The 14,841-nt window shown below is 38.3% G+C and overlaps 1 protein-coding gene across 2 annotated transcripts; it reads left to right on the top strand.

The window, feature by feature from the left end:
- The first annotated feature begins 246 nt into the window (after nucleotides 1–246).
- On the top strand, nucleotides 247–6,544 carry gpr161b (G protein-coupled receptor 161b). 2 transcript variants are annotated; one of them, XM_052558949.1, is made up of 6 exons: nucleotides 247–664; nucleotides 1,826–2,262; nucleotides 2,470–3,188; nucleotides 3,891–3,998; nucleotides 4,373–4,495; nucleotides 4,566–6,544. In XM_052558949.1, exons 2-6 carry the CDS (start codon nucleotides 1,904–1,906, stop codon nucleotides 4,841–4,843), a joined length of 1,587 nt encoding a protein of 528 aa, XP_052414909.1. In that variant the 5' UTR covers nucleotides 247–664; nucleotides 1,826–1,903; the 3' UTR covers nucleotides 4,844–6,544. The 2 variants fall into 2 exon arrangements, with proteins under 2 accessions (XP_052414909.1, XP_052414910.1); XM_052558950.1 differs by having other exon boundaries at nucleotides 251–664; nucleotides 4,569–6,543.
- The last annotated feature ends 8,297 nt before the right edge of the window (nucleotides 6,545–14,841 follow it).

The following is a 14,841-nucleotide window of genomic DNA, read 5'->3' as shown; positions in this document are numbered from 1 at the left end:
AAGCGTGTTTATTTATTTATTAATTAATTGTTAATGGCTTTATTATTTGCTTCGAATACGTGTCACTGAGATATGCGACGTGGAAATCTTTCAATTTCGATATTGCCCTGATTACAGACTAAAACAGAAAGGGCAGAATTGAACACAGTTTGGAAGTCGGTAATTGGCCAAAGCGTAGTCATGTGACTTGTGTGACGTCACCTGCGGGAATCTTTGATCGTCTTAGGTGGTCCAAAAGTGAAGAAGGGAAATAAATACAGAATTGTAAATCAGAGTTTAAACGCGGACTAATGTTACTCCTTTTATGTCTGCAATATCTAAACCCACTTTACAGTCTTCTAGTTATGGCAACCTGTATTTTATGAACACAGTTTGTTAAAAGTAAACTACAACGTGCAACTTTACGTGCATCACAAAACCGTTTGAAAGTATGCTTTCGGTGATACATATGTTTTTAAACTTTCTGAAATGCAATTAAGTTTTTTGCAATAAAGTCTTGTGTAGTGTCCAGACAGATACTCCGGCGTGAGACAGACCACACAGAGGCTCACACAGACCTAGAGAGAGCCGCCATTGCGCTGCTAGACTCTCAACAGCGCTAAACTGTGAATAAAATCACGATACAGACTTCTTTAAGCTTTAAACTAGCATCTAGAGCAGCGAGGTGAGTTGGACAGGATTTGTCATTACGTTACCTATTATCTGTTCGGAGAAACGTTATTATTTTTTAGTATAAGTTACTAACTTTGAACGTCTTGTTTTGTTCTTTGTTAAATCTGAATTGTTAGAGATCCTTTAATAAGCTATTTGATCATCTCTATACTAAAACTCTAAACTATACTTAAGATTTTGATATTGTTTTTACAGTTTGGGGATTAATACATACATAAAGAGGATCGTCATATCAAATTAAACAACATTTCAAGTTCTGAAGGAGTTGCATGCAGTTCACTTTAATTTAATCGTAAGCTCTTTAGTTTTAATAACTTGTTGCTCGGGACAACTTGTTTGTATGTAAATCTTAGTAATAATATGTTTTATGTTGGTAAATGCTTTATTACACCTTTGTTATCTGATACGTGTTCAGAAAGAATGCTGTAAGTTGTTATTTTGTACCTTAGCACTTACATTTGTACCTTAGCACTCACAATTGTAAAACTAAAGACGATTCTAAACAATGAATATATAGTCACCCTCATGTTTTTTTATAAACCTGCAAGAATTTTATTCCTGCAATATTTTGCAGAATGTCCAAGTTGCTTTTCCACACAACAAAAGAAAATGGGAATTAGAGTGACTGGAGAAAAAAACTAAAACAAAGTTATGATGAAAGTTATCCATAATTAAAAATAATTATGTAAGTTTAATGAACAAATTCATCATATGGTGCCAGAAGATTTTTGGTTAAAGCTGAAATAATTTTTGTAATAACTGATTAATCTGCCAAATTATGTATTCAATTAATATAATAAAAAGTAAAGACTAAGTAAAACTTATTTTCAGTGCTTTTCCCAAAGTTATTCTACATCTTGCCCAATGTTGTCCTCCAAACAATGTATAGCCTGTGTAAATATATTGAATGTATCTATATAAACTAAGCTATTATGAGCAAAAAAAAAGTGTTAAAATGTAAACATTACATTATAGTGTCATTCAATATAAACAACCATTACTATAAATGGTAACAGTGAAATACCTGCATTTGGGAAATGAGATTTTGAGATTGACTGCTTCAGTCCCCATTCAGCTTTACTGAATGCACAGGAGTTTCTGAATGAACATATACTTCAAAAATCATAACCAACTGCATTTTTAACTTTCTCAGACATCTTTGTGAGCAATGGATCTCCAGCCTCTGCAAACATATCCTTGGTCTGTATTTGGATGACATAGTGTGTTTACCATGAACACCAGCAGCCATGAAAGCTTACTGGGGAACGCCACAGACGTGAGACACAGCAGCGCCTGGGTCGTGGAGTCTGTCGTCATATTAGCCATTGCCTTGTTTGTCTGTCTGGGCAATCTGCTCGTTGTGCTGACCCTTTATCGGAAGCCCTACCTCTTAACGCCAAGCAATAAGTTTGTCTTCAGCCTGACGCTTTCAAACCTCTTGTTGTCGGTCCTGGTGCTGCCGTTTGTCATTGCCAGCTCTCTTAATGGAGAATGGCTGTTTGGTGTTGTATGGTGCAACTTCACAGCACTGTTGTATCTGCTCATCAGCTCTGCCAGCATGCTCACGCTGGGAGCCATTGCCATCGACAGGTAAGAAGTATTATTTGCATGACTAAAATTAATTAATAAATAATACTAAAAATAAAATGGTGCTGTAGACACAACTGCTGTCAGGTTTGATATCATTGACATGTTTCACAACACATGCAAAAGCAGTTTGACTTTATTGGCATAACTGTTCCTTTTTGAACATATTGATATCTAAAACTACACCATCCCTGTTTTGTGTTCTGTCAGGTATTATGCAGTGCTGTTCCCGATGGTCTACCCTATCAAGATCACGGGGAATCGTGCAGCGGTGGCCATAGTCTACCTGTGGTTGCACTCTCTGCTGGGCTGCCTGCCTCCTCTGTTTGGCTGGTCCACATTTGAGTTTGACCATCTCAAGAAGACCTGTACTGTGGCCTGGTATCGTGACGTCAGCTACACTGCATTCTGGGTTGCATGGTGCTGCCTGATTCCACTGTTTGCCATGCTGGTGTGCTACAGCCTCATCTTCCGCGTGGCACGACACAAAGCTCGCAAGGTGCACTGTGGCTCGGTTGTGGTAGTCCAGGAGGCCCAGTCCTCCAATAGGAACAGTCGAAAGAACTCCACCGCCTCGGTTTCTTCTGTCGGGAGCCGGAAAGGTTTTATCTACGCCGGAAGCCAGTGTAAAGCCCTGGTCACCATTTTGGTGGTGGTCGGCACCTTCTTGATGACGTGGGGGCCGTATGTGGTAGTGATCTGCACCGAGGCAGTTTGGGGGCGAGGAAGTGTGTCACCGGGACTGGAGACGATGGTGACCTGGCTGTCGTTCATCAGTGCTGCCTGCCATCCTCTCATATACGGGCTGTGGAATAAAACTGTAAGAAAGGAGCTGCTTGGCATGTGCTGTGCTGACCGCCACTACCGGGAAACATTCATTAGTCGCCACAGAAAGTCCCGCCTCTTTAGCATCTCTAACCGAATCACAGGTGAAGTGCTTTACAACAGTTGTTTGAATGGGAAGCTTGCACATCATTTCATGTTTATATGTGGTTATGTGTGTGTGTGAATATATACAGTGGGGAAAATATTTATTTGATCCCCTTCTGATTTTGTTTGATTTCTGAAGTTTACCCGCTTACAAAGAAATTAAGGGTCTGTAATATTTATGGTAGGTTTATTCCAATGTATAGAGATAGAATACCAACCCAAAAATCCAGAAAAAACACATTACATAAAGGTTAGAAATTGAAATGCTGCCCGCACACACAGAAACATTCAGGGGCAAAGAAACGTTTTGCCATTGCTGCTTTTAAGCACACTTAATTAATAAAACATCTTAGATACTGGATCGCTACATTATATTCCTCAGCAACAAGAAGGTAAAATAACTGTTTTTGAAGTAGCTATACTTACAGCTTCATTGTTTGAAGAGAGAGACGCACAGACGCAGGGCAGGAAATTCACACGCAATCATCTCTCTCTCTTGATCAATCCATCCATCACTAATTAATTCAAATAAATGTTCTAATTTATTCATTTAATTTTGGCTGAAGAATACAGATTTTTGCATGAACATTTTTTTGATTAATTTACACTGATGAATTGTTCACCTCAAGACTAGTAATGTGCACTGGAAGTAAATGGTTTTGATTTCATGCAGACTTTAAATCAGTGTTTTTGTGTTGCAGATCTTGGGATGTCTCCGCATCTGACGGCCATGTTGGCTGGTGGAGGCCCGGTTTTAGGTGCTTGCAGCAGCACAGGAGACACTGGCTTCAGTTTTTCCCAGGACTCAGGTGCGTGAAGATAAAACTGTATATTTACATAACTTTAAAAGTTGGTGATTTTTTTATGTTTTTAAAATACGTCACTTATGCTAACCAGAGCTGCATATATTTGATTCAGATATGATTTGTTTATTTTTAATTGTATATTATTCCCGTGATTCAAGACTGTATTTTCAGCAGGCATTACTCCAGTTTCCAGTGTCATAAATCAGTTAAATATGCTAATCTGCTGCTCAACATTACTTAATTTAAATATCTGTATTGTGCTTCTTAATGACCCCAAATCTTGAATGGTTGGTGTATATGTAAATATATTTGAATGTATCTTAAAAAACAACTAATCTATTACCTAAAGTGTTTTGTTTTGTAACGGTCACTCACAGGTACAGATATCATGTTGCTGGATAACTGTTCTGAAGGAGCAGAAAGCTCACACTACAGTGCTTTAGTCGTAAAGCGCAGGAGTTCAGTGATGTTTGAGGACCAGGTGGAACAGCAGTCTAAAGGTATAGTCAACTACCTCTGTAAATAACAAAAAGTTTGTGCTTATTTCCAATTCTGTACATTATTTTCCAGCAGATGAGGATCAGTCTCAATGCCTGGTGAAGGCGGAGATACACCAGGTGATTGACAGCTTTGCATCCAGTATGGCCAAAGCCATCGAGAGCGATGCCAGACTTCTGCTGTTCGGTGCAGAGTCTCTGACTGACAGCGTTTCATCGTGTCGACCCGCACAGAGGGGCTCACACAACCCAGATGGACAGAGGCTCCGTCTGGAGAGCATCGATGAGGGAATTTTTAACGATGACAAGGTTGAAGAAGACGAGGATGAAATCGAGGAAATATGTGCATAAATAAATCGACACATGGCCTGATATTTGTTTAATACATTCTCAATGAAGCATATATTCTGACTGTGTATATATCACTACATATATAACACACATACAGCGAAGATGCAATAATATGCATCCAAAACTTCAAGAAAAAGTTCAAAACTAGTAATTTTTAGCTGTTTGAGGAAAATAACTCTCTTGCAAAGTAACTAATTTAAACAATTTATGTATACACCAAACTTGGTCCTGTAAAGCTTAGCTCCAACTTTCCTCAACACATCTGGCTGGATGTTTCTAGTATGCCTAGTAAAACCTTTATTAGCCAGTTCAGGTATGTTTAATTAGGGTTGGAGCTGAACTCTGCAGGACACTGGCTCTCCAGAAGCGGAATTGGACACCCCTGATATATACCGTATAAAACAGACTGGGGCTAGTTGTCACGCTTATTAGTCCAGTGAATATTTCTCAGAATAGGTTTGTTGAAAGAAAATTTCTGTTTAGGAATATACCATGATCGATGCATATAGCCTAGTGGTTAGGGCACTGATATATATATATAGTGCAACTGTACCTCCAGCCAACTTGGGTTTGAATCTTGACACTGGGTCCTTTGCCAATCTTACTCCACCAAACACTTTCCTATCAATCTTCACTATCCCGTTAAAATTGAAAAATTCTGTATTTTTTTTAATGAACAAAGTCTTCAAAACCACCATGTAAACAAGCATTTATGCAACTAGAAGTCTGACACAAAACTTTATAATTACTGTAATACAGTACCTGTGACAACTAGCCCCGGTCTCTTTAACTGTAGTGACTTCACATTAATCAATATAAATGAGCTGTGTAAAGGTGTTTAGTGTGTAATGTGTTTGTACAGATGGAGGGGACCCAAAGGAAAAATAATCTTTTGAATTGTTGTGTTTAGCACTGTTTACATATGTATGCGTATTACTTTGTCTAATTTTCATGTCATAATTACTGTCACAATGTGGCCTTCATGTTTGCATACAACCATGAATAATGTTTAGACCTGCCAAAAATGATGAACCACAGTCCATTATGAATGGAAAGCTTTGTGTCATGTGGTGCTGTTTTCAAGTGCTGAGCTTGTAACATCGTAAAACACAGTCTTCTACTTAAGAATATGCACACAATCATGATACTCACGTTTGATATTTCTACAGTGGAAAAAAATGTTGTAAAATTATTATTTTTCTTTGTATTGCATTTCAAGGTGTAAACATTTTGTAATTTAATTTTCTTTAAAAAAAAATCATTTAAATTATTATTTTACAAAACATTCACTATTCTGTCTTTTTTTGTCATAATTGTCTTTCTGAAAAATAAACAGCACTTGTATTTCTAAGTCTGTTTCTCCCAGTGGTCAGTATGTGAAGGTGTTAATGATTAGAGTCTGCCGAACATCTGTAAGGATCTCAGCCAACACTGATGCAGCAGGAGAAGAAGAGTGCAAACAGAGAAGTTTTACTTTTACAGTATAAGCCTTTTAGCTAATTGTTTTTTGATTTATGCATAAAAACAACATTTATTGGAATTTATTACAGCAAAAAGCAATTTGTCAGGTTTTTCTTATAAATTATTTATTTTATATAACTTTATCCTTATTTGTAAGTCACTTTGGATAAAAGTGTTTGCTAAATGACTAAATGTAAATATAAATGTAACTTTGTTTATATGCTTGCTATGCACCTAATAACCCAATAAAAATCTCACAATTCTGACCTTTTTCTTGCAATGTTAGATATATATCTCACAATTTTGTTTCTTTTTCTTTTTCTTTTTTTTCACCACCGAATAAAGAATAAAAAGATAATTGCAACTTTTTATCAGAAAATTCAGATTCCACTTACTTTTCAGATTTTTGTTTTCTTTTTAAAATCTGAATTAGGAGATATAAACGTGCAATTCTGTTTTAAAAAGTATCAATTGAGAGATATAGACGTGCAATTCGGAGAAAATTAAAATTGAATTCTGCAAGTTTGTCATTTCTGAGTTTTAAAAGAAACAAATCTGAAAAGTGAGAATTCTGCAGCTGCAAGAAAAAAAAACAATTTTAAAATGAGCAATTACTATTGTTTATGCTGTGGAGAAAACAACCTTACATACTATATGCACCTTCATAACTTTCATTCTTCATTCTCCTGTCCAGTGCCTTCTGATCGATCTCCTTCAAAATGATCTGCAAACAAAACACACACACACACACACAACAGATCTACGCATTACGCTGTAATCAGCATAAGCAGAGGACGATAAAGTGTTCAATCAGATCTGTTCTGATGTGGCTGAGACTGAGACTGGGGCTGCGAATATGCGATGGTGTTTCTGGTCTCTTCAAGCATCTCATCTGCTCATTTCGCAGAGTTACCTACAGAGGGAGACAGACAACTTTCTCCGAGCAAATCACAGCCCACTAACACCAGGACGTTTTCCATGACTGCATTTAGATCATTTATGATCTTCGACTGCATGCATAAACATACTGTACTTAGAAAGAATAAAATAATAAATGAACAAAATAGAGAACAAAATAGAGAACAAAATTCACCAATCTCTTCTGTCAACATTATGTTAAATGATGAAGACTCCTCCATCGGTGACCAGATTTTAAAGGTCCCGTTCTTCGTGATTCCATGTTTTAAACTTTATTTAGTGTGTAATGTTGTTAGAGTATAAATAATATCTGTAAAATTCTAAAGCTCAAAGTTAAATGCCAAGAAAGATATTTTATTTAACAAAATTCGCCTATGACGATCTGTCACGTTTGGTGATACAGAAAACACGGGAGAGATCCAAATGCAGGTGTGAGATTTTATTAAGGGCAAATCCAAAAGGGTAAACAGTCCAGGCAGGGTCAAAACCAGAAAATCCAATAAACATAAAAACAAAACAAGAACACACGGGAAGAGCAGACTCTGGGAGGTATCACACATAAGACAAGGACTCCGTGACAAAGACTCGGGACAGACCGGGTATTTATACACAGAAGGATAATGGGGAAACAGGAGACAGGTGGGGGAACAATCAATTAACTAAAACAAGGAGGAAAATGACCAAATAAGGGAACAGGAAGTGATAAGATGACAGACACCATGAGGACACCTAGTGGACACCCAGGGAACACAACCCAGACACTGTGACACGAACGACCCGTTTGGACTACATACCTCTACTTCCTGCAATAATGACGTCACTAAAACAGTTTATTGACTAACCTCCGCCCACATGAATACACAAAAAGGGGGCGTGGTCTTGTTGCGCTCCGACGGAGAAGAGTAAGATCACCTTTGTTTGGCCTTCCCAGATCAATGGTTACAATTTATGTTTAACTCGGTTCCCGAAAATTCTAATCCACATGTAAAACTATGTGTAGCACATTTTGCTGAGGACAACTCCCTCAATCTAAAAAGGTTAATGCCGGATTCGCATAAAGATTATTCTTGAAAGATGGAGCAGTTCCCTCTTTGTCTGGAGAAGGCGTTGTTTATAGACCACAGCCGGTAAGTGTATTGTATTATTTAAGTTGGTGCGTTTAACAGTTTCTGTAACTTATTACACAAAGGGCAACGCTGCTTAGCTTTGTTAACTAGATGTTAGGGCTGTGCAAAAAAATCGAATGCGATTTTCATGCGCATCTCGTCAGTAAAAACGCTCCTTTGATTATAAGTACATCTCCAGCACCTGCTCCTGCCCACTTGCTTCTCAAAACTAGCCCAATCGCATTACCAGGAGGTCAGCCTGCTCTAAGCTGGTGTCGAATCACAACACAGTAAACGCTGGCCCAATCAGATCTCATTACGTATTTCTGAAGGAGGGACTTTATAGAACAAGGAAGTCATCAGCCTGTTTTTATGACAGTGAAAACAGTGGTATACAGATAAGTGAATTGTGTGAAAAATACTGTTTTTTTACACGCGAAACATGAACACATGTTATATTTCAAACTGTAAACACAATCAAAGCTTCAAAAAAGCACGAAAAACGGGACCTTTAATATCAAAGTCAATTCCAGAGGCAGCAAGTACTATGACAGATCTATGATTATGAACTGTTTTTGCAATCAGACAAGTAAGATACATTGTAAAATACAATTTCACTGAAAAATGGAGAGGATTACTTCTTTAAACAGGATCTTATAACCTGTTTAAAACCTACTTCAATTGATTACAACATTGCCTGCTTGGCGAGGTGTAATGGATTCCCAATTTCAACTTCATGTTAGGACAAAAACACTGAATGAACTCACCAAAAATATTTGATATTTGAAATATTTGAATATTATGTGATAAAATATGAGAATACTTACATGAAAAATGTGAAAATAAAATTATTGGCTTCACTATTGTCCTTGAATTACGGTGGCCTTCGTATGTAATTTCTGCAACAGGTCTCCTGATATTGAGTGCTCTCTGCCCTCTCTTTCCGCTCTTTCCTTCGGCGGAAAATCTCCTGGATCCAAACAGCTGCTGTTCGCCTACCAGTAAGATGAAAACTATATTAAAACCAATCTATTATATACTGTGTGTGTGTGTATATATTGCAAAAGATTTCTTGCCATCTATAGACAATCTGAGCTTTACAATCACAGGAAAAAAGAATGACATTTTAAAATATATTCAAACAGTTAATTTAAATTGTAAATATATTTCATATCAACCTGTCCTCCAACCAATACGCTCATATAGGTCGTTTGTCCAAATCCCTGAAATACGTCCCATCAGAGCGTATACTACAATTGCACTCCATCGGCAAAAGGACGTTTTCATAATAATGTTTTGTTCTCTTTTATTTGCACTCTGATTTGCGTTTCGTGTAGCTCAGTTGGTAGATTATTGCATTATACCTTGATATGTAATCATGCTATCATGGGTTCGATCCCAGGGAACGGATGTGCACGAAAATGTATATGCTCAATAAATCATAATTTAGCATGATTTCTGTGAGGGTTAGGTTTAGGGGTGGGGTTATTCAAACGAATAAGCCACCTAGCAAAATATGTAGGAAATAATGTGAGATCGGTGTAAAAAGCCAACACGTTGCATTTAAATAAACATGCGTTTGGATTGGTAATGACGTTATACGTCATTTCATGACGACAGACGCGTCATTATTTTTATGCCTGCTAGAGGGCGCTTAACTTTAAAACGTAAATATAGGTCGTAATAAGGTGCTTGCACAAACGACCTATATGGTCGTTTTTTGTTGGAGGACAGGCTCTGTGTTCCTTACACAGATCCTATGTTATCATGTGTGTTGATTAATATGGTGCTTAAGATGTTAAATGGCTAAATTAAATCACAGAATTTACACAATGCCAGCAAATTATGCCGGAAAGAGTAGCAAATAACCCCCCTGTTTTTGTCAATTCCTTTAATTTAGACGCCTTGTCATCCTTATGGTCAAACAGATAAATGTAATCTGAAGAGAAGCTGGTGACAATTTCTCAGCTATCATAGCTGTAACACAGTGAGGTCAACATGTATGTGCCACGATCTCTAGCTGGAGAGCCCATGGTTTCCTGATTATCGTGTTTTGATCCTGGACTATATCCTTGTTTTTGATTGTTTGCTGCCTTCCCTGACCATTGCTTGTTTATCTGGATTACTCTTTTGCCTTGTCTCTGCTGTTACTGTTTGCTGTTTCTGGACCCTGCCTGTTTTGAACACGCTCTATTTTTATAAAGCCTGCAAATGTATCCCCACTCTGTTGTCAGCTTCCTATATTACAATTTGATTTATAAAATACTATGAATAAATCCAAAATCAAGCATTTAAACAAATAAAAAATAAAGGACATGCCTTTCTGCTATTCCTAGGGTCAGATGTGCTTTTCATGCAAAAAAAAAAAAAAATTCTTATGCTGCTATTAAAAACATAGAGAAGAGTCTGTAAAGTCTGAAGATATGGCTGTAACGCATTAAACTTCCTAATTACGGGAAGAAGGAGGCGGGAACTGGCTGACAGTCAAATAAGACTTTAATAATCAAAATAAACACAAAAAAGCGTGGCAGCCCCTCACGGATGACTGCAGCGCAAAAACAAAACCAAAACACAAACTAAAATCCAGGTCTGGTCCTCTCTCGTCCGTCACTGTCATCGTTCCTTTTTTATATCCTTCCATCTCCTCCGTGGGACTCGAAACCGGTGGGTGTAGCAGGTGTCACTCATTTCTCAATCACTCCACCGGCCTCGCCCCATTCCCACGGCTCTCTGCCCCGCCCCACTCATCACATACCCCCATCGCCTCTCGCAGGCCGGGGGGGTACTCTCCAGACTGCGCTCTACCCCCCACCCCCTCCCTCCGAGGGACCGCTCATGGTGACCGGCGGGAACCTGGGGGTACGACAGACGAGGCGAGAGAAAAGGAGATGGAAGGATGAGGAGCGACAGGGACGAGAGAGGGGAGAGAAGAGCAAAAAATTAAATAAATTTCCCGTTCCCAGACGCACTGCCTCTTGGCCCTCCACCAGCTGGGTGATCTCCTCCGTGGTGCCTGGCTGTGGCACTGGACGGCATGACACTCCTCCCCCGCCCGGTGGATGGCGACGGCTCCTACGATTTTGGGCAGCCAGCAGGAGTCCCCCGTTCCCTGCTCCTCCGGAATCCTTCATGGAGGCAGCAGGCTTCGGCCCCCTGGCGAACGGCGCTGACTCCTCTGCTGGAAATGTAATATCTTGAATAATGGTTTACTTTAACAGGTAAATATACATTTTGTATTAGGGCTATTTAATGATGCTTGCCACACTGGTTTCTTAAAAGGCACTATAACTCAATTATCATCAAACTATCCATAATCATTACTTTTTATTTATTTATACTATATATTTCATTATTTATTATATTAGCATTTATTTTCAGTGTATATTACAGGTCATGCCCTCAGTTTTAAACAGTCTTATGCAGTGATTGTTGTGGATTATGCTTTTAATATGACTAATTATCATAGGCAGAATTTCAGAAGTGATGCTGTCGGACCTGCTCCAGCCAACTAAAGTGTTCCCATTAAAACCAAACAGACATCAACAGCCAACATCACTGTTTAAAGGGCTCTTCCCATTTCCCCTTCCTGGAATACTAAATTATCTGGCTCTTATTTAATCAAATACAACAGTAAAATGATCAATCTGAATGTGAAGCTGCTAACATTCCTCCCCAGCACTCCGAACCCCTTTATACTGACATTTATGCAAAATTTACTCACAGCACATGCTGCTCCTCTGCCACATTTAGGGCCGTTTCCTCTTTAAAGGCTTGGAAAACCATCTTTCTGACATTTTCCATTGTGTTCATTGTGATGGCAGGATGGAGAATCAAACTCAATAAGGCAATCAGGATTGTGGAGTCAGTGAAGAAGCACACAGATAAAGTCTGATCTTTTATTCTTTCATGGCTCATCTCAGCGATCAAGACAAACATCATTCTTATTCTATTATGAGGCTTCTGAGACCCTTTACTGAAATTCAAAGTTCCTTAAAGCTGGTTAAGATGACAAGAAGTCATGCAGAAACACATACAACCTTTCTTTGCAAAGGTGCTGTTTGTAGTGAAGCAGCTATCTTTGGAGGAAAGAAAAGCTTCAGTAACCACATCACAGTTCACCTGTGTGCTCTGACAGCCACACACACACACACACACACACATGTGTCTTATTAAGGGTGACTTTGGTCTCTTCCAGCAAGAAAAGAAGAAACACAAACAAAACTAACCTCTAGTTTAACAGAAACCTTTTTATTTCCTCAGCACTTAATCTGTTCTTAAACGTGTCACTGTATAAATCTGAAACTTTCATCCTTCACGTCTCAGAGTGAGTCATGATGAATATGAGGTTTTTAATATCCATGTGACAACAGCAGTCGATATTTCATTAAGATGAATGTAAGCAATGGTCCAGAAATGTCCCACAACACGTCGGCGTACATGAAATAAAACGAGATGTGCAGACGGACACTGAATGACCTGCTGTGCCTCACAGCACTGATGAGAGAAATATTATCCAGATCCGTCCAGATCATATTGATGCTGACACTCGCTTACACGTCCTCACACACAGGACACAAATGATGACTTTGAGACTTCTGTGACTTTGAGGCTCTTTTTGAACAGCTTTTCTCTGTCTGTGTGTGAGGCGAGTGACCTGAAGACGATGAGAAGAAAAGTTGTGGAGCTTCTGCTGCTGTCAGAAATGAGAAATAGTCTGTCTGTCCTTCTCAGTTTTTATTTCATGTCCATTCTGCATGTGAGTCTTACCTTCAAGTAAATAACATTTTATAAGACAGTTTTATTGCACTGATCTTCTCTTAAAAACAATGTTTTTACTTGTGTTTTTAACTCTCTGAAGAATTAGTATTGTTATTAACATTTTCTCCTAGAGGCATCATAACACATCAGTTTGACATGAAGAGCAAAAAATTAAATATAAATAAAGAAAATTGCATCTGGATTCCTGAGACTCTAAAGCCATTAACATCATGTCTAAAATGTTATTGGTCCTGAGTGGTGTCTGTAGATGGAGTTTGATTTGCATAATAAATTATTTCAATCAAATAAGACTGGAGTAATCTTGAATGAATCGTTTCTGAGTATCTCATCCCATAAACTCAAAAGGATAGAATCTTGTACAATATATTGGAGTATTACAGTGCCACTTTCTTATTGTATATTATTAAAAACGGAACTAGAAATTATCAAGGTTCACATAGAGAAAACACCTTAGGTTGGAATATCTGAAAATTTTTGTAACTCCCAGTGTTTCCTCGGTAATTGAGCATTTGCAGTCTTTGATGTGCGGTTGTCTGCTGAAGTTAGTGAGACAAGGCCAACATAACAAGCTTTTTCATTCTCAAAGATACACTCCAGAACGCTCTGCCTCATGAATGTGTGCCTGTACTCAGTGAAGAGGTTTCTCTTTGAAGAATTCCCTCAGGAAAGGAAAACCCCAATGTGTTTCTCACCGATAATGATTTATAGGGATTCATTCTCACCTTCTGGCAGCTCACCTTGTCTGCTGTGGCATTTGTAATCTTCTAAACCTCCTGTAAACTCAAAACTGTTGAGGTTGTTTAGTGCTAGTTTAGTCTTCAGAGACAGCTACTTTTTGTCCTAACAACACAGGTCTTTTGTTTTGAGCTGTCCACGGTGCTGAAATGCTGCTAGGTTGATAGCTAGAATATGTACAAATTATTTTAAGTTTATATTGCCAATATTTTTTAAAAAAGAGAAGTATCCTAGATTAATGGATGATTGCACAAGTATGTAATTCAAGACTGAAATGTTGCATAGTTACACCGTGACAAACTGCCTCGCTGAGCAGGTGTCTGAAAAAATGTGCGTTTTTTAATTTCACAGAATAGGGAACAAACACAAGATTTGCAAAGAAAAAAAATTACTGATCTAATTTTGTGTAGAAAGCCATGTGAATAAATTATAGGAAAATAGTATCTTAAAATGAATATGTAATCAATGCACATGAGACACAATTTGATTCTGAACCAATTTCCAGCTAAACTCTTCTGATTCCACCCCAATATACAAACCTCACTCACACAGAAACAGCTAAATATATCAAAACATAATATCCACAAAAGTAATGACCATATTACATCCAAATAATAAATAACTGAGCATATCTCTGACTTTACAAGAATTCTATGTAAGTCTGTCTTGCCAGTCATTTAGTGGTTTTCTGCTCAACATATTCCCAACATAGCATTTATGTTTGCACACTGTGAGACTGGCAGGTATTGGTTACATGCAGTCATTTTGAGGTAGTAAGTGAGGCAGGCATGCTGATGAATTGAGATTTTAATTCGGACAGGCAGGGAGGCCAGTGCAGTCTGTTCCTGTTTCCTCAGACTGTTCCTGGATCAGCAGAGCAGTCTAACCAGCGACACCGCAGCCCTGCGGGAGTCATTAAGATGTCGCAAAAGAGGAGAGCACGAGTTGTTTATTTAAAAACCACAGATCCACAAGCATTGTGCCAGTCAATATTTTGAA

The sequence above is a fragment of the Carassius gibelio genome, chromosome B6 (genome assembly GCF_023724105.1).
Source record: "Carassius gibelio isolate Cgi1373 ecotype wild population from Czech Republic chromosome B6, carGib1.2-hapl.c, whole genome shotgun sequence".
In the NCBI taxonomy this organism is placed as follows: domain Eukaryota; kingdom Metazoa; phylum Chordata; class Actinopteri; order Cypriniformes; family Cyprinidae; genus Carassius; species Carassius gibelio.
Note: the sequence above shows the minus strand (reverse complement) of the source record. Positions and strands in the feature narration are given on the sequence as shown.